At 50.6% G+C, this 20,502-nt stretch overlaps 9 protein-coding genes across 9 annotated transcripts; 5 read left to right on the top strand and 4 right to left on the bottom strand.

The window, feature by feature from the left end:
- Window positions 1–408: 408 nt before the first annotated feature.
- Window positions 409–1,483, top strand: PENARI_c011G06463 (uncharacterized protein; the record flags this gene model as incomplete). The annotated part of the gene is made up of 4 exons (XM_022632628.1): window positions 409–463; window positions 524–600; window positions 749–1,159; window positions 1,253–1,483. The coding sequence occupies 4 exons, from the start codon at window positions 409–411 to the stop codon at window positions 1,481–1,483; spliced, it is 774 nt and encodes a 257-aa protein (XP_022487439.1).
- Window positions 1,484–1,827: 344 nt separating this feature from the next.
- On the bottom strand, window positions 1,828–3,438 carry PENARI_c011G12008 (uncharacterized protein; the record flags this gene model as incomplete). Its single annotated transcript, XM_022632764.1, has 1 exon — window positions 1,828–3,438. The coding sequence occupies one exon, from the start codon at window positions 3,436–3,438 to the stop codon at window positions 1,828–1,830; it is 1,611 nt and encodes a 536-aa protein (XP_022487386.1).
- A 192-nt stretch (window positions 3,439–3,630) lies between these two features.
- Window positions 3,631–6,707, bottom strand: PENARI_c011G05747 (involucrin repeat protein; the record flags this gene model as incomplete). The annotated part of the gene is made up of 3 exons (XM_022632609.1): window positions 3,631–3,738; window positions 3,790–6,462; window positions 6,546–6,707. The coding sequence occupies 3 exons, from the start codon at window positions 6,705–6,707 to the stop codon at window positions 3,631–3,633; spliced, it is 2,943 nt and encodes a 980-aa protein (XP_022487376.1).
- Window positions 6,708–7,547: 840 nt separating this feature from the next.
- PENARI_c011G01229 (putative cell surface receptor/MFS transporter (FLVCR)) lies at window positions 7,548–9,161 on the top strand (the record flags this gene model as incomplete). The annotated part of the gene is made up of 4 exons (XM_022632497.1): window positions 7,548–7,661; window positions 7,723–7,835; window positions 7,898–8,246; window positions 8,313–9,161. 4 exons carry the CDS (start codon window positions 7,548–7,550, stop codon window positions 9,159–9,161), a joined length of 1,425 nt encoding a protein of 474 aa, XP_022487492.1.
- A 707-nt stretch (window positions 9,162–9,868) lies between these two features.
- Window positions 9,869–10,654, bottom strand: PENARI_c011G09767 (cytochrome b-c1 complex subunit 6 family protein; the record flags this gene model as incomplete). The annotated part of the gene is made up of 3 exons (XM_022632713.1): window positions 9,869–9,933; window positions 10,035–10,157; window positions 10,366–10,654. 3 exons carry the CDS (start codon window positions 10,652–10,654, stop codon window positions 9,869–9,871), a joined length of 477 nt encoding a protein of 158 aa, XP_022487544.1.
- Window positions 10,655–11,104: 450 nt separating this feature from the next.
- On the bottom strand, window positions 11,105–11,900 carry PENARI_c011G02028 (GRAM domain-containing protein; the record flags this gene model as incomplete). Its single annotated transcript, XM_022632517.1, has 3 exons — window positions 11,105–11,617; window positions 11,668–11,839; window positions 11,890–11,900. The coding sequence occupies 3 exons, from the start codon at window positions 11,898–11,900 to the stop codon at window positions 11,105–11,107; spliced, it is 696 nt and encodes a 231-aa protein (XP_022487384.1).
- A 750-nt stretch (window positions 11,901–12,650) lies between these two features.
- PENARI_c011G05468 (putative glycerol-3-phosphate acyltransferase Sct1) lies at window positions 12,651–15,021 on the top strand (the record flags this gene model as incomplete). The annotated part of the gene is made up of 4 exons (XM_022632600.1): window positions 12,651–12,824; window positions 12,880–13,474; window positions 13,525–13,793; window positions 13,843–15,021. The coding sequence occupies 4 exons, from the start codon at window positions 12,651–12,653 to the stop codon at window positions 15,019–15,021; spliced, it is 2,217 nt and encodes a 738-aa protein (XP_022487500.1).
- A 532-nt stretch (window positions 15,022–15,553) lies between these two features.
- PENARI_c011G03702 (undecaprenyl diphosphate synthase family protein) lies at window positions 15,554–16,860 on the top strand (the record flags this gene model as incomplete). Its single annotated transcript, XM_022632558.1, has 2 exons — window positions 15,554–15,778; window positions 15,865–16,860. The coding sequence occupies 2 exons, from the start codon at window positions 15,554–15,556 to the stop codon at window positions 16,858–16,860; spliced, it is 1,221 nt and encodes a 406-aa protein (XP_022487640.1).
- Window positions 16,861–17,860: 1,000 nt separating this feature from the next.
- Window positions 17,861–19,369, top strand: PENARI_c011G10694 (uncharacterized protein; the record flags this gene model as incomplete). The annotated part of the gene is made up of 8 exons (XM_022632730.1): window positions 17,861–18,016; window positions 18,069–18,139; window positions 18,200–18,222; window positions 18,465–18,493; window positions 18,547–18,603; window positions 18,663–18,757; window positions 19,010–19,160; window positions 19,211–19,369. 8 exons carry the CDS (start codon window positions 17,861–17,863, stop codon window positions 19,367–19,369), a joined length of 741 nt encoding a protein of 246 aa, XP_022487391.1.
- Between the last annotated feature and the right edge of the window lie 1,133 nt (window positions 19,370–20,502).

Genomic DNA, 20,502 nt, shown 5'->3' with positions numbered 1-20,502 from the left:
GTTCCTTAATGATAACATGAGATGAACGGCTTTCATTTTTGGGCGTGATTATCAACTGGTTACCGTTCCGTTCTATTCACGTACATACCTTGCTTAATGTTTTTTGTTCTTGCCTGTTTCTATGGCCTTGTTTAGTTTTCTTGTACACAGCGATGAATCACTTTGTTTTAATTGATTTAACTGTCTGGAATAGAGTAGAAATTGAATCAATTGCGAATGCTAGAGTTACAATTTGTAAGACGGTAATTAGACTAAACTAAGCTATCTCCTGCACTTCGGCAAGTGGGACCGAACACGACATGACACTGAGTCATCTGGAAGTATATCCCGCACGTAGCCGTACCCTGAAATTCTCATGACCTCAAGAGTTCCCCGACTCAATTCAACTTCAACTTCACCAGTATCATCATGGCTACCGAAACCCCCGACTACCACCTCATTGGTCTCTACACCCGGTACTCCAGTAAGTAGAACGAGAACAACCCAAAGGATCTCATGAATCACCACTAACCAAGAACCCCAGGCTGGACAGCCCGCGTGGAAGCCGTGCTGGAATACTTCAAAATCCCACACACGCACCAATTCATCAAACTCTCTGAAGTATACCAATCCCACCCAGCAGCATATACGAACCCTCAACCCAACATTCCCAAGCATATCTACTACACCCATCCACCAGAAAAGCAAAAAACAAGTATATACCCATACCCACAGCCCATAAACTAACAAACAAACCCCCCTCATACAGATAAAAACCCACTCCCCAACCGGCCTAGTCCCAATCCTGCAAGTGCACACCCTAAACACAACAATAAGCGACAGCCTCTCGATCTGCGAATTCCTCGCAGAATCCCACCCAGAGCTCGCCCTATGGCCCCGAGACCGCAGACTGCGCGCCCTAGCCCGCACAGCGGCATCGCAGATGCATTCCGGGTTCTCGGTGTTGCGGCATACATTCCCTACGAACTTCCTCGCGCGGTATACGGGTAATGTGTCGATTCCCGAGGATGCGGTGGCTGAGATTGAGCGCATGTTTGGGATTTGGGATGCTGCTAGACTTGTTACTAAGAAGAGACTGAGTGAGTTGGGGGAGGAGGATCGGGGGTTTTTGTTTGGGGGGTTCTCTGTTGCTGATGCTTTCTTTTGGCCGATTCTTTGGGTACGTTGCTCCCTCCCTTTTGTTTGCTTAGTGTGGTTTGCTGGTTTGCTGGTTTGCTGGTTTGCTGGTTTGCTGACTTGATGATATTGTTAGCGATTCCGCTCGTATGGCGTTCCTTTGGATGCTGCCGGTCCTGATGCTCTGGCTTGGATGGAGAAGATGTGGAGTGATCCTGTTTTTAGGGCTTTGGGGGATCGCTATTATGGGCAGGCTAAGGATCCTGGGTCACAGATTGCGCATTATGATGATATCTTCCGGGGTAGGGAGGATATTCAGTATAGTCTTTTCCCGCAGGATTGGACCTTTTCTGTTACCGGGAAGTGAGAGGCAGTGTTTGATGGGATTTCGGGATTCGGGAGTTATAATTCAAGTTATTAATTGACTACATAAGTTCCACTGGAAAAGGACATGGATCTGATAATGCGTTATGGATAGCAGAGAGAAGTATCTTGTACAGTTTCAAGTGTAGTAAGAGTCATCTGTCGCGACACCAACGCCATCACTTTAGCAGGGATTAGTGGGATGTATGTACGCAGGGGAAAACATAGGGGAAACACCAATAACGATATGCAAGCACCAAACAGCGTATACGTGCAGAGTCAGTGCATGAAACCAAGAGGTATCACAGCAGAAACGAGACTTTTAGGAATGTCAACCCCAACCAGAGCCTATACAACAGTGGGGTTCACAAGGGTTGGGAACATAACACCGTACATAGAAGAGACCCAAGACCGAAGACCATGGTATCCCGTACGTTTATCTCCATCGGGTAGTTCATTCTGAGATTCGACGAGCAATACCTGGCTCCTGGCAGTGGCATATGTATCCCGAGAGCTGATCACATCGAGGGACTCATCTGCTTCCTCGTTGTCAGTGCCGCCCAAACAGCAGCTCAGACACGTTTGGGGGTTGACCCAGGATAGGGCGTTTGAACACACCGACCTGCCTGTGTTAGGCTCGTCGTCTCCACCGCCACGGACAGCCATTGTAAGAACGGATTGTAGACGGGAGGGGTTGGATAGATGATGGTCTCCAAGTGCCCTTATTCCTAGACCAGAACTTTCCACTGGCACTGCTGGTGCAGCACTTCTGGGCGATCCGTCCAGACTATACAAATTGTGTGGTAGGCGGAGAAGTGCCGACGGCCTGGGTTGCCCAGGTCGACGGACCGTAACAGGAGCAGGGTTCGAAGGAAGAGGGCTACCGGGGGATAAATGAAGTCGTCCATGCGAAGAATCAACCAATGGCTGAACATTGGTCGGCTGAACAAGTCTGTTAGAGCGACGAGAAGCTTCCTTCACATATGCAGCTTCCGCATCCGCCTCGCGACCAGGGTAGACAACCGCGGGGCTCGCAACAGGAAGAAAGCGCTCATGAAACGGATGGTCATTCAATTGTCGCGCTACACTCATTCCATGGCCACTCTGTCGATACGGAAACCGACCCTGCACGAGAGTTCCGTCTTCAGCTCTTCCAATCCCAACAACAGAAAGCCCACTGATACGCGACGCCGAAGGAGATAAACCAAAAAATCGTCTCAAACTGTCAATGTACGAGCTGGTTCGTTCATCAGCATGACCAGCATGTCGACCCAAGCGTGTATTGTTGTCTCGGGCCATAAAACGCGCAGAGTAACGCATTGCCTCGGGAGTACCGAAGGAGGGAAGACCGGGGGGTGTAGGGGTTCTTTCTGGTGGTGGGTATCGAGGTTGGACAGGCGTCACTGCAGCTCCCATATTCGCGGGCCATCTCGGTCTGTGTGAGTTGTCGTTTGCTCCAAGCGAAACGGCCTTGCGTAGTGACCGGTGAGAGGTTGTTGGCTTTAGGGTTGATCCATTTAATGACGGCTTGAACTGGCGTGGGGTCTGCACATACTGATCCGAGAACATTTTCGAGTGGTGGCCAAGTTTCTTCGCTATTCGCGCTGGTCTTCTTCTCTTGGATGGACTGCCGGGGGGAGAGGGCCCGTCTTGTGAACCAGTTGGAACGAACATGGCCATGTTTACTGCTAGACCTGGTTCGTGGACGGGATTCTCATGAGCGAGGGAGGCATCGAAGCGAGAGTGGGATTCATTTAAGGTGTTGACTCTGATGGCATTGTATATAAATCTGTCATCGCTCTGTATAGACCCGGATGAATCGAGGTTATCGTAAGATGGCGAGAGGGAGTCGGAATGCCGAGCTCGATTTCCGCGCCGGAGACTCTGTGACGCTGAGAAGAACTGTGAGTTGGGATTACTGGATTGATAGACTGTCCCCCGACGTTGAGTAGCACTCATCTTGAGGGCCAAAGAGCGAAACCCAGTAAAGAGAATATGAATATGAAGCAATGGGAGGGGAAACAGGTTTGGGTGGAAAGGGATCGTGATTTCCTATCCTTCATCGTGACTGCCAAATGCAAATATTATACAAAACAATCTATATGTACACTTCTTCTCAAACGCTCAATCCCGAAATGTAGAATGTCATGGTCATAACGGAGTACCGCCAGAGCTGGGCATCTTGCCAGTCACCTGCGCATGCTCCTTTCTTAGGGCTCGCAGCAATCCTTCGATTCTGCGTCGCTCTTCTTGTTCGGCCTGGGAATAGTTAGTCAACTGAGACATGAGGTATGTTGGAAAGAAACTCACCCTCAAGATCTTCATATTCTCGTTACGCGTGTCACGCATCATCTTCTTGAACTCATTCTTGAGAACCATTGTAGATGTAGTCTCGGAAGCACCATCACGGCCCACAGACGTGGGACTACTCAAGTTCATCCAGCTAATACGTTCCTCTGCCAACTGGGTCTCCAACTGCTCGCAACGATCCCGGAGACTATCAATGAAGCTTTCAAAGCGCTCACGTTCCTTCTCGAATTCAATGCTGGCCTTGGTCATGGCTTCATAGTCATCGATGGTCTCGCGAAGCTCCCTCTCGAGAGTATCCGCCCGTTGCTGAAGATCGCCGCCTCCTCGCTGGCCCTTAAGAAGAGCGAGTTCCTCAGTGAGTTCAATGTTCCGGGTAACCAGAGCATCATTCTCCTTCTGAACGCTGGGATTGGAAGCAACCTCGGCAGCACGTTCAGCCCGAGTGCCATAGGCACCGTCCAGCTCTGCCTTGACCATCGTGAGTTCAGTTGTAACCCGCACAATCTCGCCTTCGAGCTCGGTCATCTCGTTCTGAAGGCGAGCCGCGTTCGCGTCTGATTGCGCGCGCTGATCATCTGCCTCCTTGACACGGGCATCGGATTGGTTGCGGATTTGTTGAATGGCAGCTTCTAGCTGGGCTACCTCTTGCTCTGCACGCTCACGAGCTTCCAGTGCTTCCCCGCCTCTGGTGGTGGTGTCGTTCTGCAACGAGTCAATGATGTCTTGTAGACGCTTCACTTCGCTCTCTGCGCGGTCACGAGCACCTCTAACCTCCTCGATCTGAGCAGCAGAGTCGTGTTTCATCGATTCGATGACAAGTTGTAGGCGAGTGACCTCACTTTCCGCGTGATCACGAGCGTTCCTGATCTCTTCATGCTGGACAGCATTATCATTATGCATCGAGTCAATGATATCTTCAAGACGCTTGACCTCGCTCTCCGCGCGGTAGAGGGAATCTTTCATCTCTTCAGTCTGGGCGGCATGTTCGTGCTGTATCGTTTGAATCACGGTTTCCAATCGCTCCACTTCGCCTTCGGCACGGTCACGAGCGTCACTGATCTCCTTAGACTTAGCACCGGTATCATTTTGTAGCGTTTGAACGAGGACGTTGAGGCGTTGGACTTCGCCTTCTGCGCGGTCACGAGCATCGCTAACTTCCAAAGCCCTAGCCTCAGTGTCTCTCTCCAGAGACTCAAGGACGTTTTGCAAACGCTTGACCTCGGCCTCGGCGTGATCCTGGGCATCGCGCGCTTCGCTGACTTCGTTGATCCTGGCATCAGATTCGAGATGCAATGAACTGACAACACTCTGCAAACGCGCAACTTCACCCTCTGTCTGGACAAGAGCTGCTTTGGCTTCTTCCTGAGAAGAGCCACTGTGACGCATTGCGTCGAGCTGTTCTGTGACCAGAGCAAGCTCCTCGCGGTTGGCGTTGTTTTCGCGCTCGGAGACTTCGAGGTCTCTGCGCAAGTGGGTCAACTGTTCAGTCAAGTCGCCGATATGGGCATCTCGTTCTGCATCTGACTTGGAGTTGAGCTCGCGCTGCTGTTGGATTTGGGTTGTCAGGATGCTCTTTTGCTCTAGAACACCATCTACCCGGCTCTCCAAACCATCTACGCCAGTTTGGAGGTAAGAGAGTTGCTCCTCCAGTCCATCGCCGTGGGTGGCATCGGGAGGCGGCGGCAATGTCGGTGAACGTGTCAAGCCAAACCGGTCAACAATATTCTGTACTCGATTGTTGATCTCGGTGAGTTTGGTCTTCCAGGCGCTTTCGGCTTCTGGAGTAACCTCGCTCACGGCCGCGGGAGCTGGGGCATCGGGGCCCGTGTGCAAGACGATGTTGTTCATGCTATTCTGAATGTATGCCAGGTGTGCATTAACCGTTGCTGTGGGGTTGGCCGGCCCGCCATTCGTAGATGGCTGGGGAGGAGGGTCAATAAATTCACCAGGGTTGGACTGGATCATCATATCATGTATGCGCTCGCTGAGTTCCTCCAATCGTCTCTCGGTAGCCTGCATGGCTTCAGTGTTCATGGCCGCAGTAGCATTCGTCTCGATCCTGCCGCGCACGCCAAAGCTATCCAAATGTTCCGTTGTCCGGTATAGGCTGCGATCGTCGAATTCGTGTCCGTCGTAGATACTCTCTGATCCACCCAGAGCAGGGTTCTTCGGTCCCTTCTTCAGACCCTTGTGTGTCATTTGCAGCACACCCGCGGTATGCTCCAGCAAGCGCTGATTGATCTTCTGACATCTCGTTTCCAGCTTCCACAGTTCTTGGGCTAACTCTTCACATTTCCGCTGGCTCACCGCGAGCTCCGAGTCACTCTTGTTCAGCGCCTCGGAAGCACCACTCCGTCCGAAAATACTGCGACTCCTCCGGTGTGTATTCCCATTCGCACCGTACTCGCCGCTACTCCGCGGACTGGGCGGGCTGTAGAGTCGGCCAAGAGATTGTGCGGCATCGCGGAGTTTCGTTTCCAGCGCCAATTTCCGCTTTGTGCCCTCGATGCGACTGGACAGTACGGTCTTTTCCTTCTTCAATTCCTCCACTTCATCAAAGGACAGCACTTCATAATTCAGACTATCCCCGATGGCGGTCTCGGTCAACAAGTACATAGTCACGGGGTCGTTGGCATTCAGGAGAACCGAGCTGCGCGGGTGGGATGGGTTGAGCTGTAAACAAAGCGAACACAATTAGCTGGAGTCGGTCTTTGGGTTAGGGGTTGATCTCCCAGATTTATAATATCTCTACCTACCGGGTTATACCGCGACCGGTCATCATGCTGGGGATCCAGAGCATCCCGATACCCATCAACAAGCGACCTCCCATGCAACGGCGCCGGCGCATCGGAGGCGGTCATGGTGGATAGGTATCGAGGGTCTCCATAGGAAGATTGACTGTCGCGGATACTGTTCATGGTGGACCACTCGTTCAATGATCAAAATACTGTAGTTCGTTCAATCGGTGGTTTCAGGGACAGGGGTCGCGCATCATGAGTTCCAGGCGCTAGAGTCTGCGGTTTGCGGTCGGCGGTTGCGATCGGTTGGGAAAAGAAAAAGGACAGGGATTGTTTAGAATCAGGAGAAGAGGTGGAGTGGGCTTTTTAGTTTAGCGCAGTCATAAAAAGATGGCGGGGAGTGAAGGAGAAGACGATCTGCATCGGCTAGTTCAGCCACGGGAATTTCTGGATGTGTTCGATTCGGAGAATTGAAGGTGATAGATCGATATATACAGGTTCATTATAGATTATAGTTAACATTAACTAGATACGGTAAAAGTACCCGAGTAGATAGGTAAAAGTAGAGTGATAGAAGCTTCGTATTCGTCCCCCTGAAGAATGCAAGCGGAGCCACAACTATAAAGGACTTTCATGGATGGTTCAGTTCACTTCATTTACGAACGACTGGGGAGTTCTCCACTGTACAAATGAATATCTGGTTCTATATTCGCTTATTTCGGGATTTCTGATATCTTCGAGTCACATTTAGATTAATTTGCTCCCAAAGCGCACCTCTCCGCACATGGCAGCCCTGTGTACCTATCGGTACCCACGGAATGCAACGTCATAATATGACGATTAATGTATCACTAAGTACCAAATTCAAGGTTACCTCGGAACACCTGGACAGCTATCGGAGTTGAAAGAAGCCCCGCTAAGAGCCAAGAAGATGTGACGCTTGGCTTTTCTCTTTGTTCCATTTAACTTCTCGTGTGCCTCGTGTGCCTTACATGGCTCCTGTTTCAACTCCTCCCAGACATGTCGACTCCCACGACAGATGTCGAGGCCGTCGCGCCAGTGTACAAAGTGTATAAGCGACGGTTCTGGGGCTTGGCCCAGTTAGTCCTGCTAAACATCGTCGTTAGTTGGGATGTATGTCCATGCCCATTATACCGCATTGCGCATAGATCGCCGTTGCTAACCCTCCTCACAGTGGTTAACCTTCTCCTCCATCTCAACCACAGCAGCCGAATATTTCGATGTATCTGAGAGTGCCATCAACTGGATGAGCACCGCCTTCCTCTTTGCATTCTGCGCCGTCAGCCCGTAAGTATAAGAGAGTGGATACCACGCTTCAATAGTCCCGATCTGATCTGACCGCAATACAGCCTCGTCATCTGGATCTTAAACAAAGGCGGCCCAAAGCAAGCCATCGTAATGACAGCAGCCCTGCTGCTAGTCGGCAACTGGCTCAGATATGCCGGCACAAAAGCAAACGGTGGTATCTTCGGACTAGCAATGTTCGGCCAGATCCTCATCGGCTTCGCGCAGCCCTTCTGTCTCTGCGCGCCGACACGATATAGCGAGCTCTGGTTCTCAGATCGCGGCCGAACAAGCGCAACGGCTGTTGCCAGTCTGGCGAATCCCCTCGGCGCAGCTATAGGGCAGCTCGTCGATTCGGTATGGGCGACCAAACCTTCCGATATACCTAATATGGTGTTGTACATCTCCATTATTGTAAGTGTCACCCACCACCAATACAATATCAATCCACCGCAACCCAATAGCTAACCCTCCACCCAGTCAAGCGTCGCAGCAATCCCTTCCTTCTTCCTCCCCGCCAAACCCCCAACCCCAGCAAGCGCCTCCAGTTCCAACACCCCGCAAACACCCCTCTTAACGGCAACAAAACAACTAATCCGCACCTGGGAATTCTGGCAAATCCTCCTCCCATTCTCCATATACGTAGGCTTCTTCAACAGCATTAGCAGCCTCCTAAACCAAATCCTCAGTCCATACGGCTTCAGCGAAACAGAAGCCGGAATCGCCGGCGCAATCCTAATAGTCGTTGGCCTGATCACAGCAGCAATTTTCTCCCCACTAACAGACCGCTATAAACACTACCTCGGCAGCATCCGCGTGCTCGTCCCGATAGTTGCAGCCACCTATATCGGCTTGATATTCGCGCCGGGGAGTAGCGCAGGGATTGCGCCGTCGTATGTTGTCATGGCGTTACTGGGCGCCTCGTCGTTTACCTTGTTGCCGATTGTGCTGGAGTTCTTGGCGGAGATTACTTATCCCCTTTCGCCGGAGATTGGGAGTACCATTTGCTGGACTGGAGGGCAGTTGCTTGGGGCTTGTTTTATTCTTATTCAGGATGCGTTGAAGATGGGGGTTGGGGCGCGGGTGCCTGGGGATATGAGGAATGCGTTGGTTTTTGCGGCTGTTGTTGCGGTTGTTGCTGCGCCTTTTCCTTTGACTATTGGGTTGTTTGGGAGGGTTGTTGAGAAGAGGAGGTGGATTGTTGATTCGGGGATTGGGTTGCGGGATGCTGTTGGGGATGAGGGTTCGAAGAAGGTTGATAAAGTTGATTCGGTTGATTCTGGGGGTTCTGGTGTTTCTGCGAAGGATTCTACAGCTCTTTTGCGCTGATGATTTTGTGTTACTGGGTTTGAACTGCAAGGTGTTTTGTCTCTCATTTGCTTTTTCTTGCGATTTTTGTCTTTGGGACCATTCTTTCTCTGCAAGGTAGGCCCTGGTCAGCGCTGTATATATCCCCTTGATCTTACCGGATTGGGGACTATGGCCCTCTATCGGGGCCTGTGATGTCTATACGATGCTATTTGAGCGGGCGCATAGTTCTCGTTATTAGCGAATCAACATACTGATACCCAACAAGCAATTGATGGTGCAACATCACTGCAAGCAATTATAGCCATGCGTTGGAAGGATAGTGGACTAGTAAACCCAGACGAGTGTCAATCAAGACAGATGAGATTCGTTTTAAACAGAGAATAAAAAAACAAAGCACAGTTCGAACAGGCGGAAGACCAGCTATCTGTACATGCAAGGCAGGGAGAAGGGTGTGATCTATTATTCGTTTCCTCTGAGCCCTCCTCCCTACCTCGAAAACACAACATAATATGCGCACACATACACGAGGAAAGAGTCGATGAAGGGGTTTCTTGATCAATCCTGCGTTCTCAATCCAAGGCAAGCCACCAGGCTATTCCTCTAAAATTGCCTTGGCGGCCATCAGAAAAACGGGATTGGATTTTCGGTTCGGCGGGGTCCAGGGATTTCTCGTATCGATGCGGGAAAGTATTGGGACGCCGATGTAAACGTCTTGGGTGAGACGTTTACTTGAGCTCCCTCCAGAGCTTGGGGGCAGCACAGGCGGTGGCGCAGTGGGTGAGGTGGAAGACTGGGATTGTGTTAGTCGCACAATCAGAACTCGATGACAGACAATTCGAAGCGGTGTCCGATTCCATCATATGATCATTTCTGATTGTTGTTAGTACTTACACTCCTCGACACAGTCCTCCTTGGGACCCTTGTAGTTCTCATCCTCTTCCTGGCGGGTGACGCGTTCAACGCACTCGTCGAAGTGGTGCTTGTAGGGAGCGCACTGGGCGGAGTTGGCGCACTCTGCAGAAAAGAGTCAGTTACCGATCTGAGATCAAAGCAGGCATTGATTCGGCGTGATTGCAGTGCCATTGGCGCTTTACGATGCAGGGGCTGATCCTGACACATAAGACGAATGGGCACGACCAATTGCCCATTGCCCGCGATCGCAGGGCAATACACATGGGCAATGTATCAAAAAACACAAGAAAATGACGATAGGGCCACTCACCCTCCTCGAGCTTGGGCTTGATGTCCTCAGGCTCCTCCTCTTCCTCTTCCTCTTCTTCCTCCTCTTCCTCCTCGGCCTCAGCCTCAGGCTCCTCTTCCTCGGGGGCCTCCTCAGAAGACTCCTCAGCGGGGGTCTCCTCGGCGGACTCGGACTCGGTGCTCTCGGAGTCCTCAGTCTTGTCGGAGGACTCGTCCTGGGTGGTTTCGGGTTCCTGGGCGGGAGCCTCAGCCTGGGCCTCGGCGAAGCCCAGGGAGGAGACGACCTCAGAGAAAAAGTCGGAGAGACCCATTGTGATGAATTGAATGAAGGTGACCGGGGGGTCCTGGGTGTTGGGGGTGGGATTGAAGGGGGTACGGAATTGAGGGAGGTTGTTGGTTTTGCCCAAGCTGCTTCGGACTGGAAAATCGGAAAGCCCCGGCCGCTGAGAGACGCCAATTATGCCGCACGTGATTGGTCGATGGTCTGGCTTGACTATTTAACTACTCGATACTATTGGAGGTGATATAATTACATTTAATGTGCTTCGTTTCACAGTATACATCCTGAAATACATATACTTGTTTACTACTATTTAAATGCCGCTGGTGAGGAGCAGATCCGTGCATCTTCTAAGTGCGTCGCACCGCTTTCGTGTCGCTAACTGATTCATAGTGTACATGTGTATAACGGGAAATTTTGGCAAGTTGAAATATTTAATGGGATCATTAAGTGAGATGAATTCCGGCTTCATATCAAATAATCAACTGGCTCGCCGTAACCTCGCCTCTAGCTCATCTGCCACACTTTGCGATTGGACCGCCTCATAGCATGGAGGTGGCTCCACGGGCTCGGTGCCTGCATCAGATACTCGACTGCTTGGAGGCTCTGTGGGTGGTTCGCTGGGAGCAGCGCCGGTCTGACTAGCATTGGGCGGCGCTTCATATGCGGGCAACTCTTCCAGATGGACAGCCGAGAGATCCACGTTTTGCTGACCGCGAGTGCCTTCACTGGTATTTTCAAAGGCCTGTTCCAGTCGTTCCTTGATGCGCTCAAAGTTGGTGTGGAAATCAAAAGCTCCCCCTTCCTTGAATGTCACTTTCAGCTGCACGGCTGGCAGAGATGGTGAAATGCCTCCTCCTGATACGGGCTGTACCAGCGCTGTCCATACATTGGGACCGAAGAAAGGCGCTGATACATGAGAGTCCTTGACACTTAGAAGGGGTGAGGAGAAGGACTGGAAGTCATTTGTTCTGTTTGCGGGGAGATAGACGACCTGGTCAAGAGTTGAGAAAAGCCCACGATAGATAGGTGGATGATACTAACTCTTTGGTTGGTGAGATGAATACAGCCTGCGCTGCTTTGAACTGAGAGCTTCTCTGTGCCTTTGTACCCGGATGGTGGGGTCAAGGATACGCTTGTGCGGGGAGGCGAGGAGTATATTAAGCGTTCATTTGGGAGACGGACAAAGCCTTCCTGGTCATGAAGCATTACCCAGCTAGAGAAGCAATCAGTTTTAATGCTTCCATGTCTGAAAAGGGTCCATACTTGAGAGACATTGTGCCTCGGAGCTAGAGCAGGTGACTCAGCCAAATCAAGGAAAGCTGCGAACCTTGGAAGAAAAGCAGAACCAGAGAGAAAGTCAGGAATGAGATGAAGTTGGGGCGGGGCAGGCGGGGAGAGGCGAACCTGCAGGGGAACTGAACTTCCTTTTTTTTTGTAGATCAGAGGCCTACTTCTCCACTGCATTAAGCTTAAGTCTATACAGAATGCACGGCTTGGCCGATCCGCTACTGCATACGCTTTGACAGGGTTATCTTCCCAACAGAACTTGCATAGACGTTGGGATGAGGGGTTAGAATCTGGGGTTGACTTCATAGATGTATTTCGTGTCTGGGGCTAACAGGTAAGTTACATGTAAGTTAAGTGACCAGAACTCCCAAGTCACATTTCAACTCGGCATAAATAGCCTGCGCACTACTCAGGTCACAAGCCACTGGTCTTGAATCAATCAAGGGTTTGAAGTATTGCGAAAGATCGTAAAAGAACCTGTTCTAGAAGCGTCCGAGCCCGCGCTAAAAGCCAACTTCCGGTTTCGAAAAACTTCCTCTCCTCACTACCCTTGATCTCGTGCTCACTGTCTACTATATTTGATACGGTAGCTGGGAGTAAACAGAAGAAGTCCAGGTATGTTCCCAGCTCTTCCGAGCTGTTCCAAGCTTATCCGGTGGGGTTACTCATATTTGTAGGGAACTTCATGTCGACATCATAAGACATCATCCTTATCGCCGAACCGGGCCCTCTACAACATGGGAGACAAAGGACCCTACATTCCACCCCTCGTCGGGTGGATGTACGATCTGGTCCTGTGGACTTTCTCTGTGCTGATTGACCTCTTCTTCCGCGAAGTGCACCCCCGGGGATCATGGAAGATCCCTCGACGCGGTCCCATCATTCTGGTGGCCGCGCCCCATGCCAACCAGGTAAGCCGCCAGCTTCTGAGACACTAATAAGATGCTGACGCGTGATTTCGCACAGTTCGTCGATTCTCTAGTTTTGATGCGCGTCATCCGCAGCGAAGCTCACCGTCGAATCTCGTGGCTCATCGCCGAAAAATCCTTCCGGCGCAAATTTATCGGATTCCTCGCACGAGGCATTGGAACACTCCCCGTGGCACGTGCCATGGACAACCTGAAACCGGGCACTGGAACCATCTACCTTCCTGACCCCATCAACGAGCCAACTTTGCTACGCGGTGTTGGAACGAACTTTGAGGGACCGGGCTTCGAAAAGGACGGAACTATCGCTTTACCTACGATCAACGGAACATCACACAGTGCTGCTATTGCGGAGGTCCGCGGACCCGAGGAATTGGTTCTCAAGAAACCCTTCAAACACAGAGACGCGTTGGGCCAGCTTACTGGACGCAAGGACATTGGCAGTGATGGAAAATTCTCTGGTGATGTGTCCGAGCAGAACCCAGATTTCAAGGGCACCAAGTTCAAGGTTGCCCCTCATGTCGATCAAACCGCGGTCTATCAAGCAGTCTTCAAGCGACTTGGTGCTGGAGGCTGTGTTGGTATCTTCCCCGAAGGTGGAAGCCACGATCGCACGACACTGCTTCCCTTGAAAGGTAAGCTCTATTGGTTATACTCGAGGTGACTTCTCGCTGACATTGTATAGCTGGTGTGGCTTTGATGGCTCTTGGTACACTGGCGGAGAACCCGGACTGTGGCTTGAAAATTGTTCCCTGTGGTATGAACTATTTCCATGCTCACAAGTTCCGTTCCAGAGCCGTTATTGAGTTCGGTACACCAATCGATGTCCCGCGGGAATTGGTGGAGCAGTTCAAGCAAGGCGAACGACGAGAGTCCGTCGGTGCTTTGCTGGATATTATCTACGGAAGTCTCGTTTCTGTCACTGTCACCAGTCCCGATTATGAAACTCTTATGGTAAGCTTCCTCTGATTTCAAATACGGCACTTCAACTCACAAATCATAGGTTATCCAAGCGGCGCGTCGTCTGTACAACACCAAGGGCAAAAAGCTTCCTCTTCCCATGGTTGTGGAACTGAACCGTCGCCTTGTGAAAGGATACGCTCACTTCAAGGATGACCCTCGAATCGTTGACCTGCGTAGGTCCATTGTGAGTTACAACAAACAGCTTCGCATCCTCGGAATCCGGGATCACCAAGTTGCCTACGCCAAGTTCTCTATCCTCCAGGTGGTGGCTACATTGCTCTATCGCCTGGGCAAACTAGCCCTTTTGACAATTGGGACACTGCCTGGTTTCCTCCTCTTCACCCCCGTTTTCATCGCAACCAAGTATCTCTCCGCGAAGAAGTCCAAGGAAGCCTTGGCTGCTTCTACTGTGAAACTTCAAGGCCGGGATGTCATGGCCACATGGAAGCTTCTTATCGCCCTTGCATTTGCTCCCGCTCTCTACGCCTTTTACACTGCGGCTTTCACTTATTGGACCTACTGGAACCGAGTCCAAGGGTTGGTTCCAAACTGGGTGCCACTCTGGTCAGTGGTGATGATCGGCATGGTTCTTTTCCCCACAATCACCTTTGCAGCTCTCCGCATTGGTGAGGTCGGTATGGACATCATCAAGTCGCTCCGGCCGCTTGTTCTGTCCTTGAACCCATCGTCAGCCAACACCCTGGTGAGACTCCGTGAACGACGTGCTGCGCTCGCCCAACAAGTGACCGACGCGATCAACACCATGGGTCCCGAGTTGTTCCCCGACTTCGATGCCTCTCGGATTGTCACGGGTCCATTCCGGGATGCCGAGTCGGAAACCAAGGAGCACGGACTGCCGGAGATCAGAAGAACCAGCGTCTCAGAAGCGGGCGAGGGAATGCCTACATCGGAGCCTTTGCCCCGCAACGAGTCGTTCCACAACTTGGCCAACATTGGCTTCTTCTCTACACGGCCTCCTAGCCGTGATCATAGCCGCAGCAGCTCCGCCAGCGGTCGACCCGGATCTCGACACGGGCTGAAGCCGCTGAGCCCTCTCACCCAAAAGGATCCGCTGGAGGACGTCAGTTCGCGCATCCGGGATGCTATGAGGGAACGCGGAGAGCGTCGCCGTCGTCGAAGTGAAGATGGAAGCTGGGATATGGCTAGCTCAGGTCCTGGCACACCTTCTAGTACCGAAGAGTACCGAAAAGACCTTTGAACTGCCATTATAAGTGCTTCTCATGAATATCATAGCGGCGTCTATTGTCAAGTTGTGTCCATTTGCTGTTTTATATATCCATGCAAGATATCCTCTCTGTTAATGAATGTTTTGATCCAATCCAATCCAATGTAGAGAAACATAGAAGCGCCAAGTCACAACGAAACCAAGCACAAGTATCTGCACTATTTATGGTGGCGGGGATCTCAACAAATCGTAAACTCGACTTCCGTCCGCATAACTTGCCACGTCCGAGAGCAGCGTTGAGCAGGGGCCAAAAATCCCAGAACAAGAAAATCTAAAAAAACAGTGTAGCCTAGCATCGCCTCACATGCACTTTAAAAAACTTCCCAGTCTTGCATCGCAGCCTGTTCCTTTTCTCCTAAATAATTGAACACGTTGCCTTTGACCTCCGAGTCCGCCCAGCCACTAACCGTGCGCTTTCTGCCTCACTTCGATCCTCCCCATCCAACTCCCCCGACTTCTCCAAGGTCTCGAAATAAAGTCTGCGGGCTTCATCTCGAATTACATCATGGCGGGTTCAATGCATATGTCGCGACTGCGAAACTGGTTCCTCGCCTCTCCGCCTGTTGAGTTCGCCATCACGAACCTGAAGGAGCTGCTGATCGGTGCGCTCCAGCAGGGCCCTATTCCTCAGCATGTGGCCTTCGTTATGGACGGGAACAGAAGATTTGCCCGCTCGCATGGAATTGAAACAGTGGAGGGACATAACCTGGGATTTGAGGCTCTGGCGAGGGTGAGTTGCGACCTCCCACCTTGAGAGCTAGACTCTCGGGCAGCACCGCTACCTCGCGACCTAGTACTAACGACCGTCTATTATAGATCCTCGAAGTCTGCTACAAGAGTGGCGTGAAGGTAGTCACGATTTACGCCTTTAGTATCGAGAACTTTAAACGGTCAAAATTCGAAGTGGATGCGCTCATGGAAATGGCCAAGGTCAAGCTGTCGCAGATGGCTCAGCATGGCGACCTGCTGGATCGATACGGCGCCAAGGTCCGCGTCCTGGGCCGCCTCGATCTGCTGAAGCCCGATGTCCTGGCTGCTGTCAACAGAGCCGTCGACCTGACCAGCCGCAACGGAGACCGCGTCCTGAACATCTGCTTCCCTTATACCTCCCGCGATGAAATCACCACCGCCATCCGCGACACAGTCGAAGATTATAGCAAGCCGATCCAAAACACCCGCTCCGCAGGTGCGGCATCCCGCACCCCCTTCTCGGAATCCCATATTGCATATAATATTCGCGCGCAGACGCTCGGCTCGAAAACCCATGATACAACCAGCGACTCGGAATCCACATCTGGGTCGTCGGCACAGGACGACGATTTACCCACTCGGAACGACCGCGCCAACCATGTCTACGAGTCCGGCTCTTCCTTCTCATCTTCCACCACCCTCCACCACGGAGGCCAACAAGAGCCTCACAAGGGCTCACCACAAACTGCCCCGACAGAATCAGACAGCCCTGTCTATATCTCACCCGAAACAATCTCTCGTCAGACCCTCAACGACCGCATGTTGACCAAGGGCACCCCACCCCTGGACATCCTAATCCGCACGTCAGGCGTGGAACGTCTAAGCGACTTCATGCTCTGGCAAACACACGAAAATACCGAAATCGTCTTCCTTGACGTAATGTGGCCTGAGTTCGACCTGTGGCACTTTCTCCCTGTGATGCTTGGGTGGCAACGACGGATCTCCAAGTCCCGGCAAGACCCTGATGCGGAGGGTAACTTTGCTGGTGATAGTCCGGAGTCTAGCGAGGAAGATCTTGACACGATGCTGTTGCGTCAGAGTGGCAAGGTTAAAAGCATCTAGATATATACCCTGAGTTGACTGTTTTTCTTTTCTTTGGTTCTTTTTGTCTTGAGCATCCTGCGGCGTTTTGCGGCATTTCTCTTCGGCATATCCTTTGTCGGATATCGACATCCCATACATCCCTTCTTGTACCCACTTTCGGGTTAACGTTACCTTGTTGGTACATAGAAGATCTTGTACTTTTAGTCACTGAATATGATGGCCATACACCGGCTAAGAGTATCAATTGTCGTAGTCGACGATACATCTGTTATTCTATAGGAATCAGATCGTTTACTACTAGTACATTTTGATATCTATAGTTTTCATGGATTGGCATGCTCTCTGCCAAACTTGACTTATGGCAGTAACGTTAACCTACAGGTTCTACTAGGGCCTACCCCTACATTCAGGTAGCTAGGTAGCCACAACTTACCATCTAGTGGTTAATTTACAGGTATATATTTAGGAAAGCTACAGAGGTGGGTGGCCACGTCAATCAACCAAGCAAGCAAGTTGGCCATAGTTAATTCCAAAGGCAAAACCTGCATGAATGAAGAGGTGCCCCAGAAAATTGAAGGCTATATAAGATCATGAATTTCTCATTCAACCACTTCTTCTTTCTCTTCTTTTTCCACCTCACTCCGCCTACCTTCAGTTCCTCTATATAAATGATCTTATACATTTATATTTCTTACTTCAACAACTCAACCTTTGGACCAGTCAACCTATACAAGTCACTTCACTTCTTTGATACTCCACCTCATCTCACATCACCAAGCTTATTCTTTCGAGTTTGTGTTCCTTTCTTATATAATCACTCCCTACAAGCAAGAAGTGAAGGTTAGTACTTTTCTCCTCGTTTTCTCCTTCTTCCCTCTGCAGTCTTGCTGACTTCGATACAGACCTGACATTTCCGAAAATTGCTACACTTCTCCGAATCCCCTTTATCGTGAATGCTTCAAGTCAGATCCTCAAGCATTGTGGCGGTTCGGAGAACAAAAGTTGAATATACAAGAATATGGGCCGTGAACGAAAGCAGGAGATGCAAATCTCATTTTGTCCCAGCGGCCACGGTTTCAGACTCATGCTGCATGAATCGCACATCCAGCTTCTTGAGCTGTTCTCTGATTTCAAGTGTCAGGGAATATCAGACAGTTCCTCTTACCAGACTGGCGTATCACTTCGGCACACTGGTCCATGCCTGTTCGTGCTCATGCTCCTAGTAGTGCTGCAGCGTACAAAGACCAACAGGTTCCCAATGTCAAGAGCGCCTGACAGGACGCCAGGGACAATATGTGTGAGTTTTGAGCTTCAGTTTATTTTATTCTCATACAGTCATGCTAACATGTTGTTCTAGGGAAGACGAACAGGCGGCCTACAGTACGAGACAGCACGAACTCAGAGACAGGGTTGCCTGAGTTATTGGTATATCATGCCATCTAACATCAAGTACTTTCTGTCCGGGACCCCTTTCGAAACCAGCCCCCTTAACCTTGTACCCTACATTCTGTCTCTCGGCACCTTAAGTGTGGCGCACACTACCAGCTACGCACTGTCGGGAAAAGCTCAAAAAAAGCCCTTGCTGGGGAGTGAATAGACAGTATGCACTGACATCTGCACAGTCGTCGCACACGATCATGGAGCGGGAACGGTGAGTCGTACCTTGTCAGGTTCACTTTCGTTCTATTCTAACACACTCCTAAGGGGGAGGGAAAGGACAACAGGGATGGGTTGGAATGGGTCGGCAAATTGAGCTTTCTTGTAAGTCATTTCTGATGATAAGTTATCTACTTTCTATCAGTCCAGCTAACACTTTTAAGGCAAGCTCCGGTGGAATCGTTTCGCCTCACCTGCTTGATCATTTCGACTCATACAGAACAGACACCCAGCAGGCACTTATTCGAAAGTGGATGCGGTAGCTACCATTCAATCCTCGATCTTGATTATCTCGTGAATCGGTTGTCCCCTCGTTTGAGGTATCTTCTCAGTGTCCTTTCGGCCACTGCAGAGGGTCTCTTGTTACTAGGTGTTATTCTCGGACGGTAACGGTTCAGTGCTAATGCTTTCCTCCTACAACCAGTGGAAACTATCCGCTATGAGTTCCGGCGATGGCCCTTCTTTGAGGACTGCGCGGCGCCGTGAAAGATCTAGGACGCGAAGATCATAGCGATTGGCCTATTATCTCGTACCTCAAACGCCATTTGCTGCGTGGCAAGGAACTCTGTCCCAGTGAACAGATTGTGATCCGCTGCACGAAGGACCACGTCAATACCCGGCTCTGCGATCTTTGCTATCGAACGAAACGAGAGTGGATGACAGTATGTCTTCATTCTATACTATGTATACATTTATACTAACTCCTATCTAGATTCCCGCTGGTATTAAAGGCAACTCCTACCAGCTGATGTTCGCACTCGCTTTGGCACGTGGTTTTTGGGACACTGGCGAGGGCCTGTTGATCAATTTGCCTGCACTCCATACAAAATCAGAACAAACAAACGAGTTCGCTTCGCTCTTGATATGCTAGGTCCTATACACGGGAGCGAGAAACTCGTTCCACTTAAGTCCAATGGAGCTGTGTTTGAGATTTTCCCTTCGGTTCCCACGGAGAGATGTGGAGCAACAGATATCATTGGAGAGGGTGAGTAATTTCCTCGGTATTATGGAATGAGCAAAACTTATGGATATTAACTGAGATATTTTAGGATAGATACAAAGTGCGAAAGCCAATTGCTCCCTAGCCGCCGCATGCTGTCGGTGAGTAATATATCGAGTACATCAAAGCCAATGTGAAGGAACTGATAAATGACAAAGGAAGAGAGCCAACTGTTACCCCGATTGTCATATTTGACCTGGCAATCGCTTACAGACTTGGCTTTGTCTGGTAACCAAGCCGTGTGAACATTGTCACTCTCGACAAGTGTGAATAGTCCACAGGCATTGCGTCTGGCAACCAAGCACCCATAACGATGAAAGTGGCTAGCTGCGTGATGGAGTGTTGCTTGTGTGAGAATATTGGTCGTCTCAATGATAATCCTGCCTCGGTGATGGCAATCATGCAAGAATGCTTACCCAAGTGTCATGCACTTCTTGCCACACTGAGGAAAACATGGAACGTGGTCTCTCTGGGCCAACTCGAACAAACCATCGAAGACAGTAAAACTGCTTCACTCTGGACACGTCTTTGAATACAACATTTGACCAAAGGTACAGAAGAGCATCGTCATGGGAGTTGCTGTCTTGCTGTGGGACTTGAGAGTCGTATCAGGAGGGCAATTAGGTTGAGCCAAGGCAAGCTGACTATTATCCCCGACTGGTGAATCTTTGCTCATTGTCTAATTCTGTCGGCTTCTTCTAGCCCTGGCCCTGGCTTGATGTTCATATCCTTTGACTTCTAAGTTGTTCGAAATGGCACCCCATCGTCGAAATGGATCACAATCTCGGGATGAAGGACTACGCGGTGCTCGTTGACCGCATTCATAAGAGGAACAATCATATTCCCCACCGAATCCAAGACATGGACATTCCCTCGCAGTCATTCAATCGTATCTACAGGGATGCAGTCGACAGCTAAGAACGTGAAGCATCTGAGCCATGATCTATGGACAATGGCGGAGATAGCATATTCACTGTTCCTGGCTGGACCGGATTGACAAAGAG

Source organism: Penicillium arizonense (genome assembly GCF_001773325.1).
Source record: "Penicillium arizonense strain CBS 141311 chromosome Unknown PENARI_contig011, whole genome shotgun sequence".
Taxonomy (NCBI): Eukaryota; Fungi; Ascomycota; class Eurotiomycetes; order Eurotiales; family Aspergillaceae; genus Penicillium; species Penicillium arizonense.
This window is presented reverse-complemented; position numbering and strand designations above follow the sequence as displayed.